The 24,494-nt window shown below is 36.8% G+C and overlaps 1 protein-coding gene and 1 long non-coding RNA gene across 3 annotated transcripts in view; one reads left to right on the top strand and one right to left on the bottom strand.

Annotated features, from left to right (window-relative positions):
- Positions 1-985: 985 nt before the first annotated feature.
- Positions 986-24,494, bottom strand: part of LOC129724062 (uncharacterized) — a 64,158-nt gene continuing 40,649 nt past the window's right edge. Inside the window, exons 2-3 of the long non-coding RNA XR_008727868.1 lie at positions 3,367-3,492; positions 986-2,595 (exon numbers count right to left, since the gene is read on the bottom strand). This is a non-coding gene — a long non-coding RNA (uncharacterized LOC129724062). The remainder of the gene's footprint in view (positions 2,596-3,366; positions 3,493-24,494) is intronic.
- LOC129724057 (uncharacterized) lies at positions 11,387-15,199 on the top strand. Of its 2 annotated transcripts, XM_055678658.1 has the most exons (4): positions 11,387-11,572; positions 11,630-12,895; positions 12,960-14,080; positions 14,148-15,199. In XM_055678658.1, exons 1-2 carry the CDS (start codon positions 11,455-11,457, stop codon positions 12,253-12,255), a joined length of 744 nt encoding a protein of 247 aa, XP_055534633.1. In that variant the 5' UTR covers positions 11,387-11,454; the 3' UTR covers positions 12,256-12,895; positions 12,960-14,080; positions 14,148-15,199. The 2 variants fall into 2 exon arrangements, with proteins under 2 accessions (XP_055534633.1, XP_055534632.1); XM_055678657.1 differs by having other exon boundaries at positions 11,630-14,080.

Raw genomic sequence — 24,494 nt, 5'->3', positions numbered from 1 at the left:
GCAGGGTAGTTGAAATCACTGTAAAACATTGTATTTTGAAGAAAAAGCGAATTTTGAAATGGTGCTCCAGAGCACCTATGAGCACAGCAGGGACATTTTTAAAAACACGAAAAAAAAGTTTTCTGATACTTTTTGAACTATTTACTATATACTATAGAAAAGAATGAAAACAACGTAGTTTTCGAAAAAAAACTTAGTTTATATTTATTTGATGATTTATTTTTTATTGAGTAAGGAATTTTCTAGGCTACAAAATTGGCTCTCACTGCATCGATGAAAGGACGAATTTTGAAGAGCTTGTCATATCCGAGCTCTCCTCTTTTCTTCATCTCTGAGTTGTCATGTACCTAGATTTTGGCTTGCAGCTTTTCCCAGAAATGGTAAGTTCTCGTTTTTGGTCCGCTTTCAATGCGTTTAGACCCACTTTCATTTCTTTCTTGGCCCGTTTTTGTCTCAGAAAAATACTCATGAACTTCATCTGGTAATGGATCTATCGCAAACATAGCGACTTCATCTTCGATGTCGCTTCCCATCTCATCAGCTTCTGATTCATCCCCTTCTGGAATCACCACGTAGTGAGAAGAACGGCCAGCAAAAATATGAAATCAGATATATAGATTATTCAGGGCCATCGGTTTTTTTTTGTCTCCTGTATGCCCAAAGGTGCTCTGAGGCACCATTTAAAAACTTATGGAACAAGTGAACAAGAACAAAAATTGTTAATTTTATGGACCGTTACCCTCAATGAACAATAGATCTACATAAAAGTTATTTTTATTATAAAAATGAATAATGAATGTTTTAGAAAAACAGTTGCTAAAAACACACATTATTTTTTTATCGTAAAATTCTTTCTTCTGTAGTTTTTTTGATAACAGTTCAAACATTGAATCAAGCTGACATTTGATATGCCAAGTTGAAAGTACATTAGAAATGCAAGATTTTGTAGAAAAAAGAATTCAAAATAATTTATTTTTTGTCGAGGTATAGTCATTACAATTCTTGGTGCTCTAGAGTCACCATGAAAGGGTTAAAGTCGTGAATACAAACCGCCACCAAGCGTTCGAAAAATATTAATTATGTGTCAAGTTATTCACACGTTCTAGTCGCGAAAAAATTCCCGAATCCTATAACCTCAGCTCAGCTTCCACATGGACATACCAGCAAACATATGGAACCGGTTTTTTTGCTGCCAGCCGCGACCACCAACGGCCGCTGGCAACTGTCACATCCTGTTCTACCGCCGGACCTTGTGACATCATGTGGATAAATAGTCTACGGAGGCATCCGCGAAGAAATATAACCCGAAAATCATTATACAGCTGTTTCGAATTCGGTCCGCTTACATACGGTTTACGGCAGTCTAGCCTTACATGATGGTTCAAAAAAATGCAGCAACTTTGTATGAATTTGAAAGACATTTTTAAATTCACTTATGGTCTTGAAAAATCAAAGCGTTACCGTACTAACTTTTTCATTTATTGCATGTATTCATGTTGATTGATTAACTTTAGGTGCATAAAGGTTACTATCCACACATATCAATCCCATTTTTAGGATTGTTTTTTTGTTATTTCCATAACTCAACATACACGAAGCAATAAATTTGTAGCTTGTTAGAAGCATGTCGAAGCATTTTCATAATGTTCGTTCCATGTCAATAAATCTCTCAAGTTCAAACAAATTTGCTCTGTCAACAGTATATTTGCTCTAGCATAAATGTAAATTCAAACATACCGGAGTTCCATAGCCAATCGAAAACGCATCTATTTATGGCCTAGAGTGTCACGCCGATGCAGACCCACATTCATTGATATGCGACACTAGAGAGTTACAGGCAATCAAACGCGCGTCGTATGTTACGCTGTATGCAAATTAAACTGACAAGAAAAAACGCCGATAAACGTCTTAGAAAATCAAATCACGCTGAATGATATTTTTCTAGATTAATAGGCTCCAGCTTGACTGCTGTGACTGAAAAGCAAATAAGGCTAATATATATTTTTCACACTTCATCTAAATTTCATCATTCCTGTGTATCACTGTTCCGGCTTCTGACTATGGCTATCCGTTTCTAAGTAAAATTCAAATAGTTCCTGTTGATTACTAAAAATTAAGCGATGCCTAACCTATGGATAGTAGGACCAAGAATTACACTCGACAATTACGTGAAACGTGTTTTCACTACTCAAAGTGTAGTTCACCTCAGCAGCCAGCATGTTCACAAATGATCAATCGCTTAGCACTTGCCTGACTGGAACATAACGGAATTAGCACCTGGAAGATGACGCGATGACGTTGACACCAGTAACCAAGCGCGAAACTGCTTCGTTCGAATTCATTCATTTCTTCATTTCTAGCCGGCAGTTCGATTTCGACCAAAGTTAACTGGAACTTGAAATGGAATCACTCTCGTATTGCCGCTATGCAAAGAAGTGCATACGCTTGGGGGACCAGCCGCTCATTTGCCTAACCAAATTGCGGCACCGACAAAACGAGGCACTTTTTGGTGCTCCTCCAGGGAGTGGATGGGAACGCGACGAATTATTGCCATATAGTTCCTTGACGATGAGATATACTCGATGCGAGAAATTGCTGAAAAAAAATTGAAGAGCTATTCTATAGGTGTGTTGAGTAATCTCCGTAAAGCTACGTAGAGCTGAGGTTGGGATTTGTTCATTGCAGAGAAATAACTACTTTATCTTTTTAGACGACGATATTTTGTTCCTTTTAGTGTAACAAAAAATACCATGTTTAAAATTATATTGATTTTTTTCTCAATAGCAGTATGAGCTTGAGCTTGACGATCTCACATTCCTCCGTGATCAATCTAAGCTAATCTAAGCTAATCTAGGTTGCACAAAGAAACACGTATATGGCTGTTTGGGATTAATTTGCCATTTTCAGTGTACATCAATTCTGTAACGCTTTGTATAGATCGATAACGGCGTCGGCCACGTCCTTACTATCGTTAGGATGTGGAAGGATGTTGTAAGGAAGGAGGTGTAACAGTCGTTAATGATGGAGACCGAGTTCACCTCTGTATCTCCACAACTGCGACGGAAAAGGTGTGTGTCACCGTGATAAGTGACCAAATCGAACAAAGTTGCGCGCAAAGTTCACTCATTACGAAGGTGAACAATGGGTTTCCTTCTTATCAAACACCGTGAATCTAGATGAGCGGCGCGCGCGAAAACCATTTCGCCACCAGGAGCATCTGCCTAAGTGTTTGAATATTTTTCTATCACCAAAAACACAATATTCCTCGAGAAAGTAAAAGCACTCTGGCGAACGCGATTCTTTGAAAAGCTTTTTTTAATAGCAGTATATGTCAAAAACATGAAAATATGTTTACAATATATTTACCTTAGAGCAGTGGTTCCAAACCGAGGGTCCACGGCCGGCAAGGGCACTTATCCACAGGACGCAAAGACCTTGGTAAATTTAACACGTGGTTAAAATTTCCTCTGTGAAAGCAGATGTTCAACCTTTCTGCAAATTAAGACCACGACATTAAGCAAATTAGACATACAGGCCGATATGAGACTGATGAATACAGCTACGTGTAACCAAACTTGTATCTGGAATTCTCTGAGAGGTCGGAATGCTCTTTGTGATTCGCTGCGGAGCTCTATGTATTTAGCAAAAGGGCCAAAAAGTTAAAGAACCACTGCTTTAGAGACTAAAACGATTGCGATTCATTTTCTAATAAATGTCTGATCAACGTAAAATGTCAGCAGATAAACCTATTTTTGTATTGTAGGGGAATTGGGGCAAAATTGACATTTTGCTGACATTTTACGTAGATCAGACACCTACCATTCGATTTCTGAGACTTTTTTACTCAGAAATTTGACTACCACTTTAAGATATTAGCGAATTACCATTAATGCTCAGAAATAATCATCATTTATCATTATTTTGCTTTGTGAAATATACAAGAACCATACCAAAACCGGTTTCGTAGAATAACCGTTTCGAGCTCAGTTTTTGTCTGATTTAAGATCTTTTATTTTTAAAGATGGGTAAAAAGATGCTAATATGTGGACAAACTCTTGGAATTTTGATATTTGGTCTTAAAACAAAATGGCGTCGAAAAAACATAAAAAATTACCGGTTTCTCAAAAATTCTAAATGGCGTCATTGTTGCCCCTTAAGTTGAAATATGTTCAAACTCCGGGAAATTTATTTTCGCATCAAACTTCATCAAAAAATCATACATAGAAGCCAAGGCAAAAAAAAATGTTGCACTGTGAAATTTTTTCAATCTCATTTAAGTTGATGAGAGTATCATCTAATATACTCTAATAGATTGGTCTAATATGCTGGTAATGGAGCAGTATTATAGTTTTAGAAGAAAGTTTGATTTTTATTTCTTAATACTTTTTTTTTGTTCTCATAGTGCTCAATACTAGTCGTACCAGAGTGATAGAAGCCTAAGTGTCAAACTTGGATCCTACACATCCCGACGATTTACAAACACTTCCGGCGTTCCCCAAGGATGTAATCTTGAACCGCTTCTTTTCGTTATATGCTGACGATCTGAAGATTTTAATGATCCTTGAAAATTTTCCGACTGCCAAAAGCTGTAAAAACTGTTGGATATTTTTGAGGATTGGTGTTAAAAAAAACCAAATGACTATTAGTGACCAGAAATGTGCCGTAATTTCATTTCATCAATGTAGTAATCCAATAAAAGCTACGGCTTACACCACAGCACCACATTCTTGGGAAACTTGGTGTGTGAAATGAATTGCAATGAAAGCAAAACACGAAGTGCCCTGCCAATCGTTGCTATCCAGGATGAGATAGGTCTCGTCGCCCGTCACCACTACCATGTCGCGATTCGCCGGGGAAATCGATTTGACCATCTTATTCAGACGCTATCGCTACGTCATTGCCTGCTACTTCGAGACAAATGGACGGGACTGCTGATTCCTGACATGCACTTTTTCACTGTTTGGCCGGGTACCGATGTTCCGGCCAAGCGCATGCAGCGATATAGCCACTTTTTCCTCGGTCTTCCGCTTCAAGATCTTTTGGAGATTCTTGTCTGCTTATATTCGGCGTCCACAAAATGTTGCATGATGTCCGTTCCGACCGTTCCAAGATACCGTTCTTTAAGCCCGCACACTTCTGAACGGAATAGTTTCAGTGTTTTCGTCATCACGGTTAGAGTTCGACTGTTAAAGCTCTCATTTGTTTCTGCTAACACAAGGGTTACTATGATTGATGCTGCATGAGTAGTTTCGTCAGTAAGGGTGAAGATAAACCTATGAATAATCGGCAGTTTTGTCTATTTTTTCCAGCGTAAACTGGTTATATTGACATGCTATATTCAGAAGAAATGTGAAATTTTGTTCTATTTGGGGCCCCAAACAATCCTAAATTTATCGAAAATAGATTGGTTTTGTCTCCGCTTGGCGCATTACATTTCAAATTTATTTGGAGATTTTTATGGAAATACAAACTTTTTTGCATTTTCCATTCTAAAGAGCTCGAAATTGCCCAAACCTTAGGTTTCATGACTTCAAATGGTAGGTTTTTTGATGCCTAACAACTTGGCCGAAGAAACGAAAGAGCTAGGGTGTCCCAAAAAATACTAGATTTGTTCAAAGTTGATTATGTCGAAATTTATGTCGCAAATCATTTCTTCTGCCAACACTGCCAGTGTACCGGCGTCAGTCAGATTTCCATCAGAAGCAACCTTGGAAACACGTTGTAGTTTCTACCTATTCCTAGAATATTGACCTAAATTTGTTTGCTTGGTCCAACTGAGTGTATGAACTCGTTACGACAGTTTAGTTCTGATAGGAATCCTACTGGCGCCGGTACATTGGTAATGTTGGCAGAAAACAAGATTTTCTACATTTAAATTGACATACTCAACTTTGAACAGCTATAGCTCTTTTTAGGGACATACTAGTTCTTCAGTATCTTCTGCAAAGTTGTTAGGCATCTAAAATACTATACTTTAACATAATGTAGTGCATTATAAGCACATTATTGAGCTCTCTAGAAAGGTAAATGCATAAAAGTAGGTTTTCCCATATAAATTTCCATAAAAATTTTAAATGCATTACGCCAAGCGGAGACAAAACCAATCGACTTCCGGTAAGTTTAGGGTTGTTTGGGGCTCCCAAAGGAACCAAAACAACTTGGTTCCGGAAAATCGATCACTTTGCCCCACCCTCATATGCACAAAAACAGGCTTCACGTAGGACTACGCAAAATTTTTATTAATTGAACTCTTTAGTTGAATATGTGATTGTCCTGATAAGAACCTTGTACAGGAAAATGGTAATGGCTGCTACCGAAAGTAATCGACATTCACTGTACAAAATTTACTTATTGTGCTGAGAATTAAAAAAAAATCAATAAACGTCACTCAAAACGTTACGATTAATTCATCATAGCAACATTTCGAGCTCCATTCGTTTATATTCTCATATCTTCTACCAGTCAACACTAAAAGAGATTTCTATTTCCCAGCCGCAGCCACAGAAAGTAACAGAGTGCTGCCCTTCCTGCTATCTGCTTCCATCCGACACAAAAATAATTTGGCTGTCCACCTTTGAAGCCGCAACTTAGGAAGCAATACGATACAACGTATTTTATTGTGGCGTGGCTGAGAGTGCTTCATAAGTCCTGATTCTGATTCCAATCTGGAAAAATCGTTAAACTTTATTAAAAATGTTGTAACGTTATACATATGGTTTATTCGACTTTATAGCAGCATTTCGAACTTCATTCCAGTCAACGTTAGTAGGAAAGGAACAGAACTGGGTTGTCCCCCAGCCGCTCAACTGCAATATGCAACACGCTACAGCGCAATGACCTGACTGCGCTGCATCTTTTGATATTTACTTCCTCCCGATACGATAAGTCAGAGATCGTCAGAGTCAGAGTGATCGATAGTCAGAGCTCCACTGTACAATGGTTCAGAAACCGATTTTAGGGAGAAATTTGGATTCAGAGCTCGATATCAATATTCCGGAGACAAGTTTTCTTTTATGAAGTTGTTATGTTTAATAAAGCGGTTCAATCAATATTTAAAAAAAAGAGAAAAAAGTTGTTCTACAACGTTGTAGTCCTGTCAATTTCATTCTATTTCGGAGATGGTCGCCCTAATGGTTCAACGAAAAATTAAGGATTCAAAAACCAATTCAAAAATTCATAACTTATGAACTAGTTGATCGATTTTGAGTCTTTTTGGATCAAATTAAAAGGAGTTATTACTTGTGCTTTTAAATGCAAAAATCAAATCAATCCACCTAGCGGTGAGGCCCAGCCTTTCTCAGTCAATCTTATTATTTGTTTGAATAGAATTACACGAACACTTCAATTTTCAGAAAAAAAAATACACCTTGATACTCTTTGCTGGATCTAAATAACAAATTGTTGGTATCCAACAGTGAAACTATACCGAACATTTTTAACATTCAAGCACATATAAACATACTTTAACACATGCAAATAACATGAAATATATATGTTTTAAATATATGACGCGAAATTTTTTTCCATCGTGGTATAATCGAAACGTCAAACGTCAAAATGTACATCATTCGATGAAGTTTCATTTTAGATTCAGCAGCTAGACCTTTCATTTGACACTAATTTTGTGGAAATCGGTTCAGTCATCTCTGAGAAAAGTAAGTGAGTTTAAGTAGTTTTCGGAATATGTTTTTTTTTTTCATAGCTGGATTTCACATTTTTAAACATAACAGGCAAAGTAGAAGTCTGATTGCAAAAGAACATTAGACCTTCCATATGACATTGATTTTATGAAAATCGGTCTAGCCATCTCTGAGCAACATGAGTGAGATTGAATAGTCTCTAGAACACGTTTCTTTCCATAACTTTTGAACCACATGTCCAATCTTCATAAAATTCAAAAGTTAAAGGTATTTAGGTAGCCCGTTCATTCAAAACCAATTTTGTTCAAATCGGTTGTGTAGTTTCTGATATAATGAACTCTCGTGATTTTCACATTTTAATAAATAACATACAAAATAAAATCCGAATGAAACGTTGCACATACACACAGACATACACACACATAAAGAAAACGCTCAGCTCGTCGAACTGAATCGAGTGATTATGCCATTCGGCTCTTTGGAGCACTTTTATACTTTCGGTTTTGCCAGTGATTGCTATACCTTTCTAGGAGAAAGGCAAAAATATAATATTATTATAGTTTTTGCCATGTTTTCACATTGAAGCTACTTAAATATAAAGAATAACATATTTTTAAAATTTTCCTATACACAGACTCAAATGTACTTTTCGAAATGAAGGTAATAGATATTTTTTTATGTTTTTTATGTCTCCAAAAAAAGCATATATTTTATGAAAAACATCAAAAACTTTGTTTATCTTAAAAACCCCTAAAAGTTGTTTAAAGACTGTTTTGATGTTAAAATTGAAATAATAAATTAGTTCAAATACTACAAGGTATGCAGCCCTAGGGTTGTATGAAATGGTGACGTGGGATTAAACACTGTAATTAGGGGATTTTTTGTTACAAAATATACAGAGTCTGCAGGCAGAATCAATGTATTTGCTCAGCGACTCACGGATTTATATTTTCAGCCTACCCTGGAAATCAATTTTTGAAATATATTCAACAACACTCGAAAGAATATCCTTTATATTTGGCGATATTATGCCTGTAGTATTTTTTGTGTGCAAACAACATGTATTTGACAAGGCACAAGCATATCGTGCTTGTTGAAGAAGTACCAAGAATTTCTCGTAATGCGTCAAAGTCAGAATTAACTCTATATCCTCAAAAACCAAATCCAATAATACTTACGTTATCATAATGAATGGATTTGTCTTATTTAACTCTGATTAAATCAAATCTATAATATGGATCTTACTTTCAAAATAATATGGAAGCCCTTACAAAGGTTCATTAGTTGGCAAACATAAGAAGATATGTTAAACAAAATTATTAACAAGTTCCAGCAAAAAATCGTAACAATCAACAATTCCATTTTTGTTTTTTGCTTGACAATTTTTTTCATTTGCATTTGCATTACAACTACTTTCGCTGCATTACGAAGACGTTAATATACGTTTATCATGGTAAAGTTTAGAATAATAATATATCATCTAACAATTTTGAAATGTAAAAAGAGATTCTGAATGAATCTTAGTAAATAAACCAAAAATTCACAAGCATTCGCAAGCTTTTACTCTTCTATGAATGTGTATATTTGGGAATTTACTCTTTCAATACTATCCGGTCACGATTATTTAGTGAATATCGAAGATAAAATTAAATAAATATCCGTTGCAAAAATTTACAATTGTTATCAAGTAATTTATGGTAATCATATTAATGAGATAAACTTTAAATCACCTTCAGCAGCAGCATTGCATTTTTCCTCGATTGCACAAGAATAGAAATGTACGAACAAAAGTGTACCACTGCAACACGAATAGTACCGCTGCATTACGAATAAAAGTGTACCGCTAAAATGTACGAATAGAAGAGTACCGCTGCAATCATAGACGACAAGAAACCTGCGGCTCTTTACTACACTGATACTGTTACTTTTACCGAGATATTTTCTTTCAAGACATCAGTTTTCATTAGGTTCTGAAAGCAGGTTTAGAAATTGTTCAAGAATGGGGATTGTTTCAAACTTTGCGGAAAACTTTTACCTTTGAGACATCATATTAGTCTAAGGTCATGGAAGCAAAAGTAAATTGATCTATTGGGACGGGGAGGCTCTGTCAATTTTTATTTCGATATTGATACAGAGAATATCACAGGGAACGGATGGTGTCCATTCACGTCGTCTGTGCTAGGAACGCTCACATGTAATTGGTTCATTGTTCGCGTAAATTTGTCATTGAAACTTTTTATCAATTAAACCGCTTAGCAATGAAATTAGAGTGATAACTAGCATATTACAAAATTGTTCTACATTTTATCTATCCAACAACATACTGGTTATTGTTATCCATCATGTGGTTGTGCTGTAATTATCGTTTGAAATCTGACGCAACATTTGCCAGTTTCATTTCCAATTTTACAGAATACATCCCAGTATAGTAAACAAAGACGTAGTCCCACGTCAAAAGGGTGTTTTTTTAATTCATATCTGTTATTTTCAAAAACAGAGACAAACTTTTTTCTACAGAGTGGCTTAAAATTGACTAGGCTACAACAATAGAGCTACTTTTTTGGGCCACCCTTTTATTTAATAATTTTCCACTAGGCACTTTATGAGTTATAATAACTTGGTAGAATAAAGTTAATCTCTAGAATGTTGTTACCGAGCTCTAGATACAAATTTCTCCCTTCATTCGGTTTCTGGACCAGTGTGCGCTGGTTGCTTGGTTGGTTGCTCTAATTTTTATATTTTTAAAGAAAAACAATTTCATATATGATAAAAACATTCAATCATGTAGTATACCTAACTGTAATTAAAGCTGTGTATCGACCGTTGAGAGATGTTAGAAAAAATATAAACAAGTGAACAACGTTTCCATACACAAAAAAAAAGATAAAAATATAAGCTGTGTTACACATACTGACACCGTTATGTAAAAGCGTGAAATTGAAAAAATAAAATCAATATTTGAATTAAATCCTGATTGCAAATCCTCCCTATTTTCTTTTACTAAACATGCTCGAATCTTCATAAATGACACTTTATGGCAACAACAATAATATTACCAAAATGCTATACCTTTTAATCGGCGCAATGATTTATTTTCGGTTGATTTTTCAGTGCAAGAAGTCACATCATAGCTTGAATGTTTGAGCAGTACAGTGTTAAAATTGAAGATTTCTTGCCCAAACATCTCAATGTCGGAGCAGTACTGTATTAATGAAAATAAGTGTTCCCATTATCGGGTAGAAAACATTGCATTTCTCAGCGATCGAATCGTAACACCTTCGATACTTTACGGCTGGTAAAATGACATAACTCTCTACTTCTAGGTGTGAGATATGTACATTTAGCAAATTTTCAGTTTTTTGTTTGCGCACTTCAAAATTCATGTGTGATCTCCCGAAAAGTCAATGACAGATTTAGCCATCGGTCGCTGCTAGGCGTGCGTCGGTCAGTGCTGTAAAAGGTGTGTTTCGTTTACAGCCCGAGAAAAACCCCGGCAACATTGCAGCATTGGATCGCTAAACTGTTTGCTAAATCGAACAAGGCTTGTAGCAATAGGCTGCGATTGATACTCGTTTGTCATGCGTATCGGCTGATCTGTCGTCTATGTGTCGTGTATGATCAAACAATTAGAATTCATGTAATAATAGAAGGATGGAAGCTTTTCTTCTCCGAAAAGAGCGGGATAGAAACAAAAAGCTCGGAATATGAAATCTTCGGATAGAATCCCCCGTATAAATAGCTACATATGAACCGATTTTCGACCATTCATTGATACCAACTGTGGATTTTAGTGTCGGTTAGTGCTAAGTGCAGAATGGCGTTACTCAAAGTGAGTTGTCTAGTCATCCTTCTGGCGGTCGGAAATGTACGGAGTGAAGATGTAGAGGCTGATTTGGAAACAGCAGAGACGGCGCTGTTGGCAAAGAAGATTTGTAATAAATTCGAGTGAAATGGTGTACGACATCTTTCTAACGAGTGTTTTATTATAGTGCTTCTGAAAGGATTGGGTCTTGGTGGAGTTTTGCTGGCTTCGCAAAACTCTGGTGGTTCTTCCGGACTAGGTGGATTTGGTGGATTTGGTGGCCTAGGAGGATTGAGCAGTAAATTTAGCGGATTGAGCGGTGGTAATTCTGTTTCACTTGATTACGCTCCTCCTCCTCCACCGCCACCACAAGCCTACAACTATGCACCAAGCTATTATTCTGCGCCGGCCCCTGTCCCCACATACTCCAGCTACAGTGCAAGCTACGTAGAAGCCCCAGCACCGGCTCCAGCTCCGATCCCTATTCCAGCACCTCCTCCACCACCACCGGTTACGTACTCAGCGCCTGCTCCACCACAGGTGACATACTCAGCGCCGGCTCCACAACCTATTACGTACTCGGCGCCTGCTCCACCCTCACTAACATACACAGCGCCCGCTCCTGCACCAGTTGCTTACGCTAACGCACCACAAGTAGCTACCGGCTACACTGGAAACCTCCAGCTAGTTGGTATCCTAACACCTGTACACTCAGTGCAAGCAGCAGCCCCGGTCAGTTACTCTAGTCAAGTTTCAACCGGATACTATAGCGCACCACAGCCAGTATCGTCCGGACAACCATGTGACAACTAGACATCGAGCGTAAATCTCCATATTTGCTCATCACCTTCCCACCATCGTCCAGGGATACTAAAATGCTCATACCAGTATGCTAAGAATTTGCACTTTTTTATCGAAGTACTAACTCGACAGCGTTACGACACTGAAAACACACAGTTCACCAACCAGAATGCAACGAAAGTCTCGATTATTCCAACCAAAGTATTATCATTATTTATCTTCGCCATTAGTGGGAATAAAACTAGCATTAAAATGAGATATGTATCCGTTTGTCATCCGCTGGCGTGGACAGGCATTCAGTCACCTAAAAAGGTGAACGCACTATTGCACACACTGTAGCCACTGCCACCCCGAAACCCGCCGCGTGCTATGACTACCGCACTTAAAATGCATAAATTATGTAGAACGAGCGTTAAATAAGCTGTTGTTTGTTGAACTTGACCGAAATTGCCCACTGCAGCATCGACTTTTACTATGCGTTCTCCTCTGAGAATTATGTCAGATTGCAATTTTGGTATGAATACATTTGAAATAATTTTAGATGGATAAATAAGGGGAATGATTATTACAAATTGTTATTATATGAAGTAATCAATTAGTTACAAGCGGTGATTCATTTTAACGATATACTGACTTACGCAGGGTATCGAATGTCTTCGGTAGTGATTTTCTTCGGCAGGCTTTTGCATAAGATTGCTACAGAAAACCTACCGAAGAAAATCACTGACGAAGACGTTCGATACTTTAGTTGGAATTATTTTGTTAGAGAATGCGCTAATGATCGAATTCTTAAAGTGGTTTCTCTCTTCTTGCAAACTGCTCCATATTTTTACAGGGTGTTTTTACTGATTGTTTACAGTTTCCGCATCTTTTATTTTAAGATTTGCAAGTTTATCCAAACCTTTAGGAATTATAATTCCATTTTGGAAAAATAGGCTTTAGACGTGGGTTAGAGGGTTGTTGTTGAGGAAACAAGCTTCTCATAACTGTAATCGTGACCTTGACCTGCACTTGAGAAGATTTGAGCGTGAACGATAATTTTATGTACCAAAAGTATCTGACAATTCAACTAAAATTAATTCAGTTAAATGACGCTTATGCAGCCGCTAAATACAGACCTCATTTCATACTCTATCTATCAACTGTAATAAGGTAGCATTCAAATACACTCTCAGTGCTGAGTCGATGATCCGAAAAAAAAAATTATTGAACTCCCGATTACAAAATCTTTCCGACCATCGTATCAATTTTTATTCCTTTTTTTTTTGTTCTGGTATACTTAATTAATAGCCGAACCGCTTGAAGCTTTTTGCCGGAGTTTATGCAGTTCAATTATAACTGTACTATTAAAATTTTAAATTTTATTGTGTGGCAAAGCTATAATAAGTTTCAAAATCTGTTTTTCAAATCTATGTTTTGTTGTTCGCGTTTATTTTTATTTCTCTTAATGTTGACAAATAAAGTTTATATTGAATGTTTGAATTCTGCAAAATTTCAACACAAAATCATTAACCAAAATTGTAACGAAATGTTTCGTTTTTCCGCTGTTTTATAAAGTAATGGTACAACATATATGGTCTGATCTGTTCTAACCGTTAATTAATTCACTCAGCCTTAGCAAACTGCACATTTTCGTTTTATTCTCTGCAGTCATTGATCGGAAAGGTTTTCAAATACAACACAATCCAAACAATACCGAACTAATTATTGCGCAGAAAATCGACTCATCCAAACAATACAATAGTGTCACGAATAAAACTAAAAACCATTAGTAGTTTGAAGTGCATTCGTTATTTGCTGCTCGAGTAGTGTAGCGTCCGCAATGTCAAACTCTACGGTAATACATTAAAGTTTAAACAGTTGTTATTCGGTTACTGAAGTAACGTTTTTTATTTCATTCAAAGAATTTTCTGCTTCTGAGCATTCTGGTCTTGACATCGGTCTGTGCTTATCCGCAATCATTACCAGCAGAACAGCCGGTGGAACCGAAGATAGAAGAAACACAAAGTGAAGCAAGTGACGAAAAACCTGTTCCGGAGATTTTTAACACCCCTCCGGATGTTGAGGTGAACTTCCAAGCCAGTTCCGGCCCCGTGGTACCCGAAAAGTTGGTGTCGGCGCGAAGTGGAGATTTAACTCAATCGGAAACGGCCGCCGCCTACAGTTATTTCTACCCAAGAGTGTACTACTATCCGCCTAAGTTTCTCTGGAATCCGTATTACTACTATTACTACTGGTGGCTGTAGGAGAAGGGCTGTGGTAGCAATGTAGAACAGTGTTTGTTTGAATAGAAGAACCATTGTATGGAAGCATTAGTTTCTGTTTAAGAAATGAATCGGTGAATTTCATGATTAGTGCCATTATCAGTAAGAACCAAAAAATGTCTTATTGTCAGTGTAGAATTTATAGTAAACATAAGCGCCAAACGCGTATTGTCACTTGCAACAGTGCGATAGTAGTCACATATTGCACACAATTCAGTTTCATATAGGCTTGAATTAAATCATTTTCCAGTTTTCTAGCCAAATTAATTACCATCACTAGTTTTTAACTATCGCATAACAAGGATATATGTTTATGTTATTTATTTACCAAAAATCATTTTTATTAAACAAATTAATGACTAGTATTGATCGTAATGTTTTGTCAAATTATAATTAATTTTTGTACCCCATGGTTTTAACGATATATTCAGTATAATTACAATTGTTTCCGACGGATCTCTAAGCTTGTGATTATGTATGAGTAACGCTGCAACGTGAAATTTTTGTTCACAAAACTTTCTTTTACAAAATTCAACGTAATTTTAAATTTGATTTTGTAACGGTAACAGAATGCATTTTAAAATAAAAATAAACCAATCTGCACAAAGAAGATCTATCATAATGGTGTACTTATCTTTATAGGCAAGATAGAATAATAACAATAAACCGAGTTATTTTATTTCGAAAAACAATTATGTACTTTATCCATTACAATTTTCATTTTCATGACCTTTTATATACTTTTAGAATGTAATCACAACCGAACAGTGGCATAGTCCAAAGGGGGTTTTTGGGGTCCAAATGACCCCCTTCTTTCCCCAAGAGCCTTTGTTCTTGAAAGTGCTTAAATATTTGAGTTCAGTATTACTGTTTGAGCGGGGGCCTAGTGTGGTTGGTAACGTCTCCGCCAACCACGCTCGACGCCTGGGTTCGAATCCCACCGCCGACATAGGTGTCGATGGTTGTGAGGTGGCGTGATCCACTCACAACCAACCCAACTGGTCTAGGTTCAATCCTAGCCGACACCGGGAGATTTTCTGAGGCGAAAAATCTCTGGGATCACGCCTTCCATCGCATGAGGAAGTAAAGCCGTTGGCGCCGGTCCGTTAATAAACGGGTCGTGAGTTAGGGTCCTGGGTGTGGAGTCGCCTCCCTGGGCGTCGGTGATTGGCCACACAACAGTGGCGGAACTAGACCGACGGAAAATAAGCGAGAATAAAAAAAAAAAAAAAAGTATTACTGTTTATAAGAGGGCCAACTTTTCTTGAACCTAAAATTTTTTGAGTTGAGACTATCCCAGAAAGTCAATTTTAAACACCAGATCTCGACATTTAATGTATTTTTTGGCCATTTAGATTTTTTTTGGTTTTACAAATTCACCCTATCAGACGGTATACAGGGTGTTGGGGAGCTCACTTAAAATCCTTTAAGGAGTGATAGAGGACCCTATTCGATTAAGAAAATTTTTCTATACATATGGCCAAAATTTCACTACTGAAGAATTATTCACTTTTTTTAGTATTCGGTTATAATTGCCTTTAACGAGGTCTAGAAGTATGAAGTATGATAGCTAACTCAATTCTGTTGGTTTCGTTGGAAAGCTGAGGAAGTTTTGTAATCAGTAATGTCTTGAAAACTTTGAATTAGAGAGAATAAGAAGCACTTAGAAAAAAACAAATGTTATATCGAATGTTTCTTGAGAACGAAACTGCAAAAAAATAAGCTAAAATATGCTAGAACTCTGTAAAGAAAGGTCTTGTTAATGTGTGGTCTTCGTCATTGTGTTTTGTATGCTCCAATACTTTTTTTAGCCCAACATTTTCTTGTTAAATGCAACTAACAAAAGTTAAGTATCAAAAACCTAAATGTTTAGAAACATCCATATAATATATTTCAGCAAAGTTTCAGATTTTTAAATCTTCTACAACTTTGCCAAATAAAAAATTCCTCTATCTTTTACACAAAATAACAGGAGGATTGTGTGCAAAGCCACGACCGCAAGGTTTAAGTAGAATACTTATACAAGTGAGATAACCCGGCTGCTTGCGTGTCAGTCATTTTTTCTAGTAAATAAACGTTGACTAATCAGGTCAATCGAATTTTGCGCTTCAACAAGGATTGACCATCTTCAATAATATAGTAAGCTGCTTGTCATGGTTGGGGCTTGACAATTTTTAAATTTTGAGATGAAATTTATTCGGATATCGTGCTCATGACTGAAGGAAAAGATAATTCAGTACGTTCTGAGACATGGAAATAAAGTAAAATTTATAACTTTTACAAATTTAAAAATGTAAATTAACTCAAGAGAAAACATTAACGCTTCAATCATCAGGTTTTTATTTCATCCTGAAAAGGACAATTTGTTGTTCAATTTATTATCGGATAAGATGCCGATTACATCTTTCGATATCACTGACAGTGCGAACAAAGAATTCGTTGTGATAAAGTAAACAGTGAAATGCTGATATAACACCCAAAACTAGACTGATCACGTGTTGTCAAAATGAGTCAACTTTTAATTGAATGCATTTACTAGTGCCCACTATCGCACAGAGACTGCATATCACTAAAGTGCCTCACTGCATCAGCCGCTATTGATGCTGAGATCCGCTGCAACTAGTGCGCAATTCATAGCCATGCCACACAGTGCGTTGAATGTATGGGAATGCGGGACAAAAATCAAAACAGCCATTAAGGCTATTTTTTCAATTGTTGAAACACGAAAAATGTTTAGTGCTGATGAGCGCTACTATTTGCATAAATAAAGAATGTAAAATAAATAATCGCAAATGTGTCTCAAACGCCATTTTTTTATACAAAGGCATAAAATGATAATTTTCCTATAATATTATCCATTTCGAGATAAAAGGCTTGAAAAGCATGTTTGAATAATTTCTAGGCAACGAAAAAGTGACCTAAACGCCACAACAATGAATTTTCATTTCTATTTTTGTTAAATTCACCATTAATTATGTTTATATACGGTTTACTATCGCAAAACATCTACCCGGGAATCTTTTATATGTTTTACACATAAATTCCGTGTTATACATAAAAATAAGGGAAAGATGTACGATACATTGCTAATTCTTGTTTGCAGAGGCGTCATTCGAAAACGTGAATTGTGGCTGAAAGAGCAAACTTGAGCAATGGCAATCTCTTCCAGAATTTCAAGAATATTCCAATAAACAGAAAAAGTGAAATTCAGAGAGGTACTTTGAGGTACTTTTTCTGACGATCGATTTTAAACCAAAATTGTCTTTTTTCTCTTGGCATAAATAAGCAAGACCAAGAAGGTTTTACGTTCCACATGCGCTACGTTATGTCTCATTAGTAATATGTGAAGTGTAGTAGTTACATGCATCTATCGTTACCATTTTGGTTTTTATTGGAAAAGATAGGAAGTATATTGAAAATTGTGTTTTAAAACTGAGAAGATTTCTTGAATATAACATGTCACTTAAATAGTTAAAATCACTTCACAGTAGATGCTTTTCATGACCGTATAGGTGACCTTACAAGGTTAATAATATCATTACAATATGTCTCAAACATGTATAAAAAATATCAACAAATAGAAATAGTTCAATAAGAAATTTCCTTTTTTAATTTTTGTCTATGGAACGATGCACTGTGTGCCACAGTTGTGGCCGCTTTACGCTGCCATTGGTATCCGCTGTCCCTGCATCAGCTGGCCCAGCTGCTATCGTTGTTGGGATCCGCTGCAGATAGTGCGCTATCCATTGCTACGCCACAGCTGTGGCCGCTCTCCGCTATCGCTGGCATCCACTGCACTGCTAGTGCTGCTGCTAAGTGAGGACGACTGCTGTTGTCGCTGTCTAGAACTATTATGAGCGGCTTCAATTTTTTTTTTGGATTCAATATTCTTTTTTTTTCTTACGGTATTTTCATTATACATTTGTGAGAGATTCAATTTCATCAATTTTTCAACACTAATGTTTTTAATGTACTATAAGTATTACTACTTTTTCCTTTTCTACGTACATGAGATACATTTTAATGCTCGGCATTACAATTTTAATTATTAGATTAAATATACCTAGCTACTTATAAATAAAGCTCACGAATGAGCACCGCACTAGAGTTAAGTGCATTGTTTTTAGTGTTTTCAGCGTGTACAGAGATTATGTTTTCGGTCATATCGATACCAGCTATTTGATGCACTTCTGATGTTCGGGTTCCGAAAGGCACGTTCAAGATCATTTTCAGGGACCTTGTACTGGATCCGTTGAATCTTCTGCAGGTGGGTTCTAGCGCAGGTTCTCCAGACCGACGAGGCGTATAGGAGCATCGGCAGGATGACCTGTTTGTATACCGTCAATTTATTCACAACGGATAATTTCGATTTTCAGTTGATTAGCGGGTACAACTTTTTCATTAGCACTAAACTTTTCGTTACTATTTGTTCAATGTGAGGGCGATAAAGTAGCTTATGATCGTAGGTCAAACCAAGGTAGCGAACATTTGACGACCAGGGAATATCTACATTGTTCAACCGAATCTTTGTTGTTGGCACCAAACGCTGACTGTTCCGATGAGGAAAGAATATGGTCTGCGTTTTTACTGCATTCACACAAATTTTCCATGAGGTGAGGTAATTTTCAAAGGCGGTAAGCCCAGTTTGCAGCTTTTTAACTATTTGGTTGATCTGTCTGCTCTCGTACATAATGGCGGTATCATCAGCAAAAAGCGACAGGATGCCTCCATTGGGTAGTTCAGGAATATCTGATGTAAATAAGTTGTACAGAACAGGACCAAGGATGCTACCCTGTGGAACACCAGCTCCTACGTCGTATGGGTCAGACAGGTCACCCAGCATACAAACCTGAGATTTGCGCAGCGTAAGATAGTTTTGCACAAATTTCACTAGATAAACGGGATAGTTGTAACGCTGTAGCTTATAGATAAGCCCGTCGTGCCACACGTTGTCGAATGCTTTTTCTATGTCCAGGCAGGCCATGGCAGTTGTTTTGGATAGCTCCTTGTTCCGATTGATGAGTTTTGTTACTCTCTGCAGTTGATATGTTGTTGAGTGGCCTCTGCGAAAACCGAACTGCTCGTCCAGGAATATGTTGTTCACTTTTGCGTGGCACAGAATACGGCTGTAGATGCATCGTTCGAACACCTTGCTGAGGGCAGAAAGCAGACTGATGGGGCATGTGGGATCCTTTCCTGGTTTCAAAATGGGAATCACTTTCGCATGAGCGGCTTCGACTGAAACAGGCTCTTATATAGATATGAAAAACTTATCGATAGTTATCGATAGGAGTAAGAAATCATCGATAACTATCGAAAGCCATATCATCGATATTTCCCATCCTTACTCTTATACTGACAAATAGCACATTTCAAATTGCAAGTTCTATGTTTCTGCTGACTGTGCTTGGGAAGCAATCATGTTAACGACCAATCAGATCAATCGAATTTTGCGCTTCAACAAGGATTGACCATCTTCAATAATATAGTAAGTTGTTTGTCAAGATTGGAGCTTGTTTTTAAATTTTGATTATGCGTAAAATTGATTTTTATGCAGATCATGAAAGTTTCGGCTGTCGTGTTCATGATTGAACGAAAAGATAATTCAGTACGTTCTGAGACACGGAAATAAAGTAAAATTTAAAACTTTTACAAATTTAAAAGTGTGAATTAACTCATTAGAAAATATTAACTCTTCAATCAAGTTTTTAGTTCATCCTGAAAAGGACAATTTTTTGTTCATTTTAGTATCGGATAAGATGCCGATCACATCTTTGCGTTATCACTGACAGTGCGATATAGTATTCCTCGTGATAAAATAAACAGTGAAAAGCTGATTTAACACTCAAAACTAGGCGGCTCACGTGTTGTCAAAATGAGTCAACTTTTCATAGCTGCTATCGTTGCTGGAATCCGCTGCAACTAGTGCGCTATCCATTGCTACGCCACAGCTGTGGCCGCTTTCCGCCATCGCTGGTATCCACTTCACTGCTAGTGCTGATGTTAAGGTAGGACCCCAAGCAGCATAACTTGTTTCGATTATGAACTTTTTGCATCAGAGCAACAAATTCTTATGCGAAACTAAGTTGCAGCTACATTCCAGTTTCTTATACAATGACCAAAAAAGCGCAGGAGGCGGAGCCAATTGCAACATTTCCGTTGTTTCAACACATGTTTCAAGAATGAAACAGCATTGTGTATGAACATATGCATGGAATTTGATAACAACATGGTAAATGTTGCTTTGTTAAATTTCGAAACAGCAATTACATGACGTCGTGGTAAACAAAAGATTGTCTGTATGGCGATTGATCTTTGATTATTTTCAAAAAATTGATGAGGATTCAACTCCAGTTGTCAATTTCAATTTAATTTTCACGTTTCAACTATTTACGTAGTTTGCCGTAGAAATTCCTGCAAGTTTATCGCTCAGTTTTTAGTTTTGCTTTTCTAATCATGCTCGTGCTCATGTTCAGTTTTTAATTTTTCCAATTCATTTTTTCTAAATCATAAGCACCTCAGCATGATAGTGTAACTAGAAGCAATTTATTTCATTTCGTGTGGTCCCCGTGGTTCTGTGGTTAGCGATGTTGGTCGGCTAGCTCTCCAACACGGTTGTGATATCGGGTTCGATTCCCGATCGAGTCGAGGATCTTTTCGAGCTGGAAATTTTCTCGACTCAGCACTGAGAGACGGTGTATCGTTGTACTTATCCTACACATGCAAAATGTGCCAAAAACAATATCGATAACGAATTCTCTCAACTAACCTAGTTGATCGAGACCGCTATTAGCCCCAAGGCTAAGCGTGCGATATTGTTTTTTATTTCTTTTCGTTTTAGAGAGCCAAACTTTTCAGCCGAATTGTGAAAATGTTTTAAGGATGACTTGTAATCCTAGTATCAGAGGTTACGACGCAGTGAAATAAAAGGTCATTTGATAGTTACACCGTTAATAACTTTATTTAACATTTTAAAAACTACAACGGGGTAATATTTTCCTCTCTTGCGTTATAAAGATGATAAAATTTGCAACAAGCGCTGTAAAGAACATAGGTTTATCATTACAGCTTCATTTTCTTATGTAAATTGATCGCTTTGCGACGTGAAGGCATGACCATCAGTAAAAAAGTTACAACACAATATATGACTTCATCTCAAAAACAAATATAAGGCGAACAATCGAGCAAAAGTTGCTGTTATACAGCTTGCGAACATGACAGCAACTTTTAGTAGTATCATTTTGTGTTTGTTTTGGGTATCTCGCAAGCATCACGTTGACAACTTTTATGCTCCGCCCACTGGATCTATCTAGTGAAGGTTAGGTTTTCAAACGCCGTTTACACGTTTCAACAACAAACCCAACATCGTGAATCACGTTGTTGGTGTAAAGATTTTTGAAGCAACGATGCAACTTTAGTTGTTGCTTGTATTTTTACAATTTCATCGTTGTAACAAAAGATGTTTCTTAAAACTTGGGAATTTCGTTAGTGTAACAAATAATCACAATTTATTTTTTTATTATGTTTCAATTGTTGCTTGGGACGACTGCTGTTGTCGCTGTCCAGAACTATTATGAGCGGTTTCGAGTGAAACAGGCTCTTATATAGGCCAAATAGCATGTTTTAAATTGCAAGGTATATGATTCTGTCGACCGTGCTTGGGAAGCAATCATATAACGACCAATCAGAGGTCGAATTTTTCGTTTTGACAAGGCTTGACTATTTTCAATAGTACAATAGTGTGAATAATAAAATTACAATTATCTACTTTTGTGAAGAATCTTAGAAGATTTTCCAATCTATTGCTGCAAGAACGAAGGAAATCCACAGAATACTAACCGAATGATTAGCATTTGAAATTGGACATATTTTTCACTTTTTTCAGTTTTAGATTTTCATTTCACATCCCTATGTAGCAGAGCTTTTTGAGAGAAGTATTGTGCTTCAAAAGTTAATTAATTTTTATTTTTAATATAGTAAACCTTCCATAACTCTTGACAATTTGATATTATACGGGTCATTAAGACAAACAATTGTTCCGGAGATACTATAAAAATAAAATGATGGTGAAAGGCTCTATCCCTTTCCGACCGGGCCCATAAAAATTGCGTAGGTAGAAGGTGAATCAAACAAAACTCTCTCTCTCGCTTTTTAAACGTCCTATTCATTGTTTTATTGTTCACAACGCTAGTGTCAACATCGCAGCTGCTACGAAAAATAAAAAACCGGAGCAAGCAAGTGTTTTTACATAAGAGTTGTTCCGATTTAGGTTTTGTTATCCGTCATTTTTCACCTACACAACTGTATGGGCTCGGTCGGAAAGGGCTATGAAACAAGGGTCCATTTTTTGCTTTTTTGAACCACTGTGCGTTCTGGCTCTAAAAATATTTGCTATCTTCAATACCAATTTTACCTAGACCTTTTTCCAAAATTAGTCATAATTAAAGAAAACTAATAACACAAAATGACACCTTTGCCCATAGAAACATTTGTGCAAAGTTTCAGTCAGATCAGAAATAGTCAATTAAAATAGCTGCCCATTTTTTCAAATTGTTCATAAGGGATGTCTCAATTAAGGTGAATAATATTGTAAGTTGAGATTAGTTGAGAATCCATAGCATTTGTATTCATTGTTTACCTTATCAAATTAATTAGAAAGGTACCATCAACTGCTTGAAAATTGATTTACTGTTAGGTGGAAATGGAGGAAATGCTGAGAGGAAATTTTTCATGAGATCAGATATATTGAAGGTTCCAAAATACCAGTCTACAATGTAAGAAAATTTAATTTTATTTCAATTTACATTAATTTCCGGAGGTGCAAGATGAACGACTGGGGTTTTAGAAGTTCCTTGGAGAGCTGAGAACTTTCTTTGTGACTAAGATTGCAAGCACTTTTTGGTTTATTTGTACAATTGCACTTTGTACATTGCACTTTTGAAAGTCTCGGATTTTTTTCTGAAAAAAAATAGGAGAGGCAAGGTTTTTTCTCTTTCTAAACTTCTCAAGATTGGCATACGACGTTCTTGCTGAGGGATCTTTACAGTCGGTTTCATCAGACGATAGGAAAATAAATGAGTTCGATGTCAAGGTAGAAGCGGCCGTGGTCTTCTTCCGGATGTCAGCGTAAGAGACCTCAGATTCGTAGGGATTTAAGCCCACTTTTCAAAAAAGACAAATGATCTTAAAACTGATCTAATCACTAACCTCCTGACTACAAAGAGAGCTGATCGTAGTAATTGAGGATTGCAGAGATTTTCGTTCGTTCGTTCGAATTTTATTCTGAATCATTGAAGTGTTTTCTTTCTTGTTGAACAAAAACTTGACCAGATTGGTAATTTCAGTGTTTTACTGCATGAATCATCAGTATGACTCTTCCTGCACTTTGCCTTATTGCAACAATAGACTGCTGAGTGGCCTAAACCACTTGCAGTCCAATATATTTACCTCAGGAAGGCTGCTGTTCTGAAAACAGTCAACAGCATCCTTCAGAGGCACTTGACGAACAGACTCGGATCGGTCACAACAAAAATCGGAAATCATATTATCATATTTTTTTTCGAAAATAAATGAGAAAAAGTAAAATCTTAATCAAATGATTCCGATAACTTCATGAACTTTCCGAAAAAAAGTGTGGTTATGTGGTCATAAAAACGTTTGAATATGTGGTTTTATGGGAGAAAGAAGATAAATTATAAAAAAAGAAGTAAATGAGAAAACATTTCATTATTTTGAGTTTTACTTGTCGGCATCTTTTTACTTCCGGACAGGCCCGAGTTTAAGGGGGGGGGGGGGGGGGGGGGCAGAAGAAAGAAGTACGAGGAGAAATTGGTGAGAGAAGAGAAGAGCTATGAGACGTTGGAAGGTTTTTCTTTTTACGCCTTTTGCTCCGAGCCATGTTTCCTCATGTCAACATTATCGTCAAACATAATTTGCTGATGAAATATTATAGTAAATTATAGAAGTTTTGTGAAATTCAACTTGAGG

Source organism: Wyeomyia smithii, chromosome 2 (genome assembly GCF_029784165.1).
Source record: "Wyeomyia smithii strain HCP4-BCI-WySm-NY-G18 chromosome 2, ASM2978416v1, whole genome shotgun sequence".
NCBI classification, from domain to species: domain Eukaryota; kingdom Metazoa; phylum Arthropoda; class Insecta; order Diptera; family Culicidae; genus Wyeomyia; species Wyeomyia smithii.
This window is presented reverse-complemented; position numbering and strand designations above follow the sequence as displayed.

Bases quoted from the DNA above. Each gene is read 5' to 3' on its own strand.
- LOC129724057 (XM_055678658.1), top strand. From the start codon at position 11,455: ATGGCGTTACTCAAAGTGAGTTGTCTAGTCATCCTTCTGGCGGTCGGA. The intron at 11,573-11,629 runs GTAATAAATTCG...GTTTTATTATAG, and splicing joins GCTGTTGGCAAAGAAGATTT to TGCTTCTGAAAGGATTGGGT.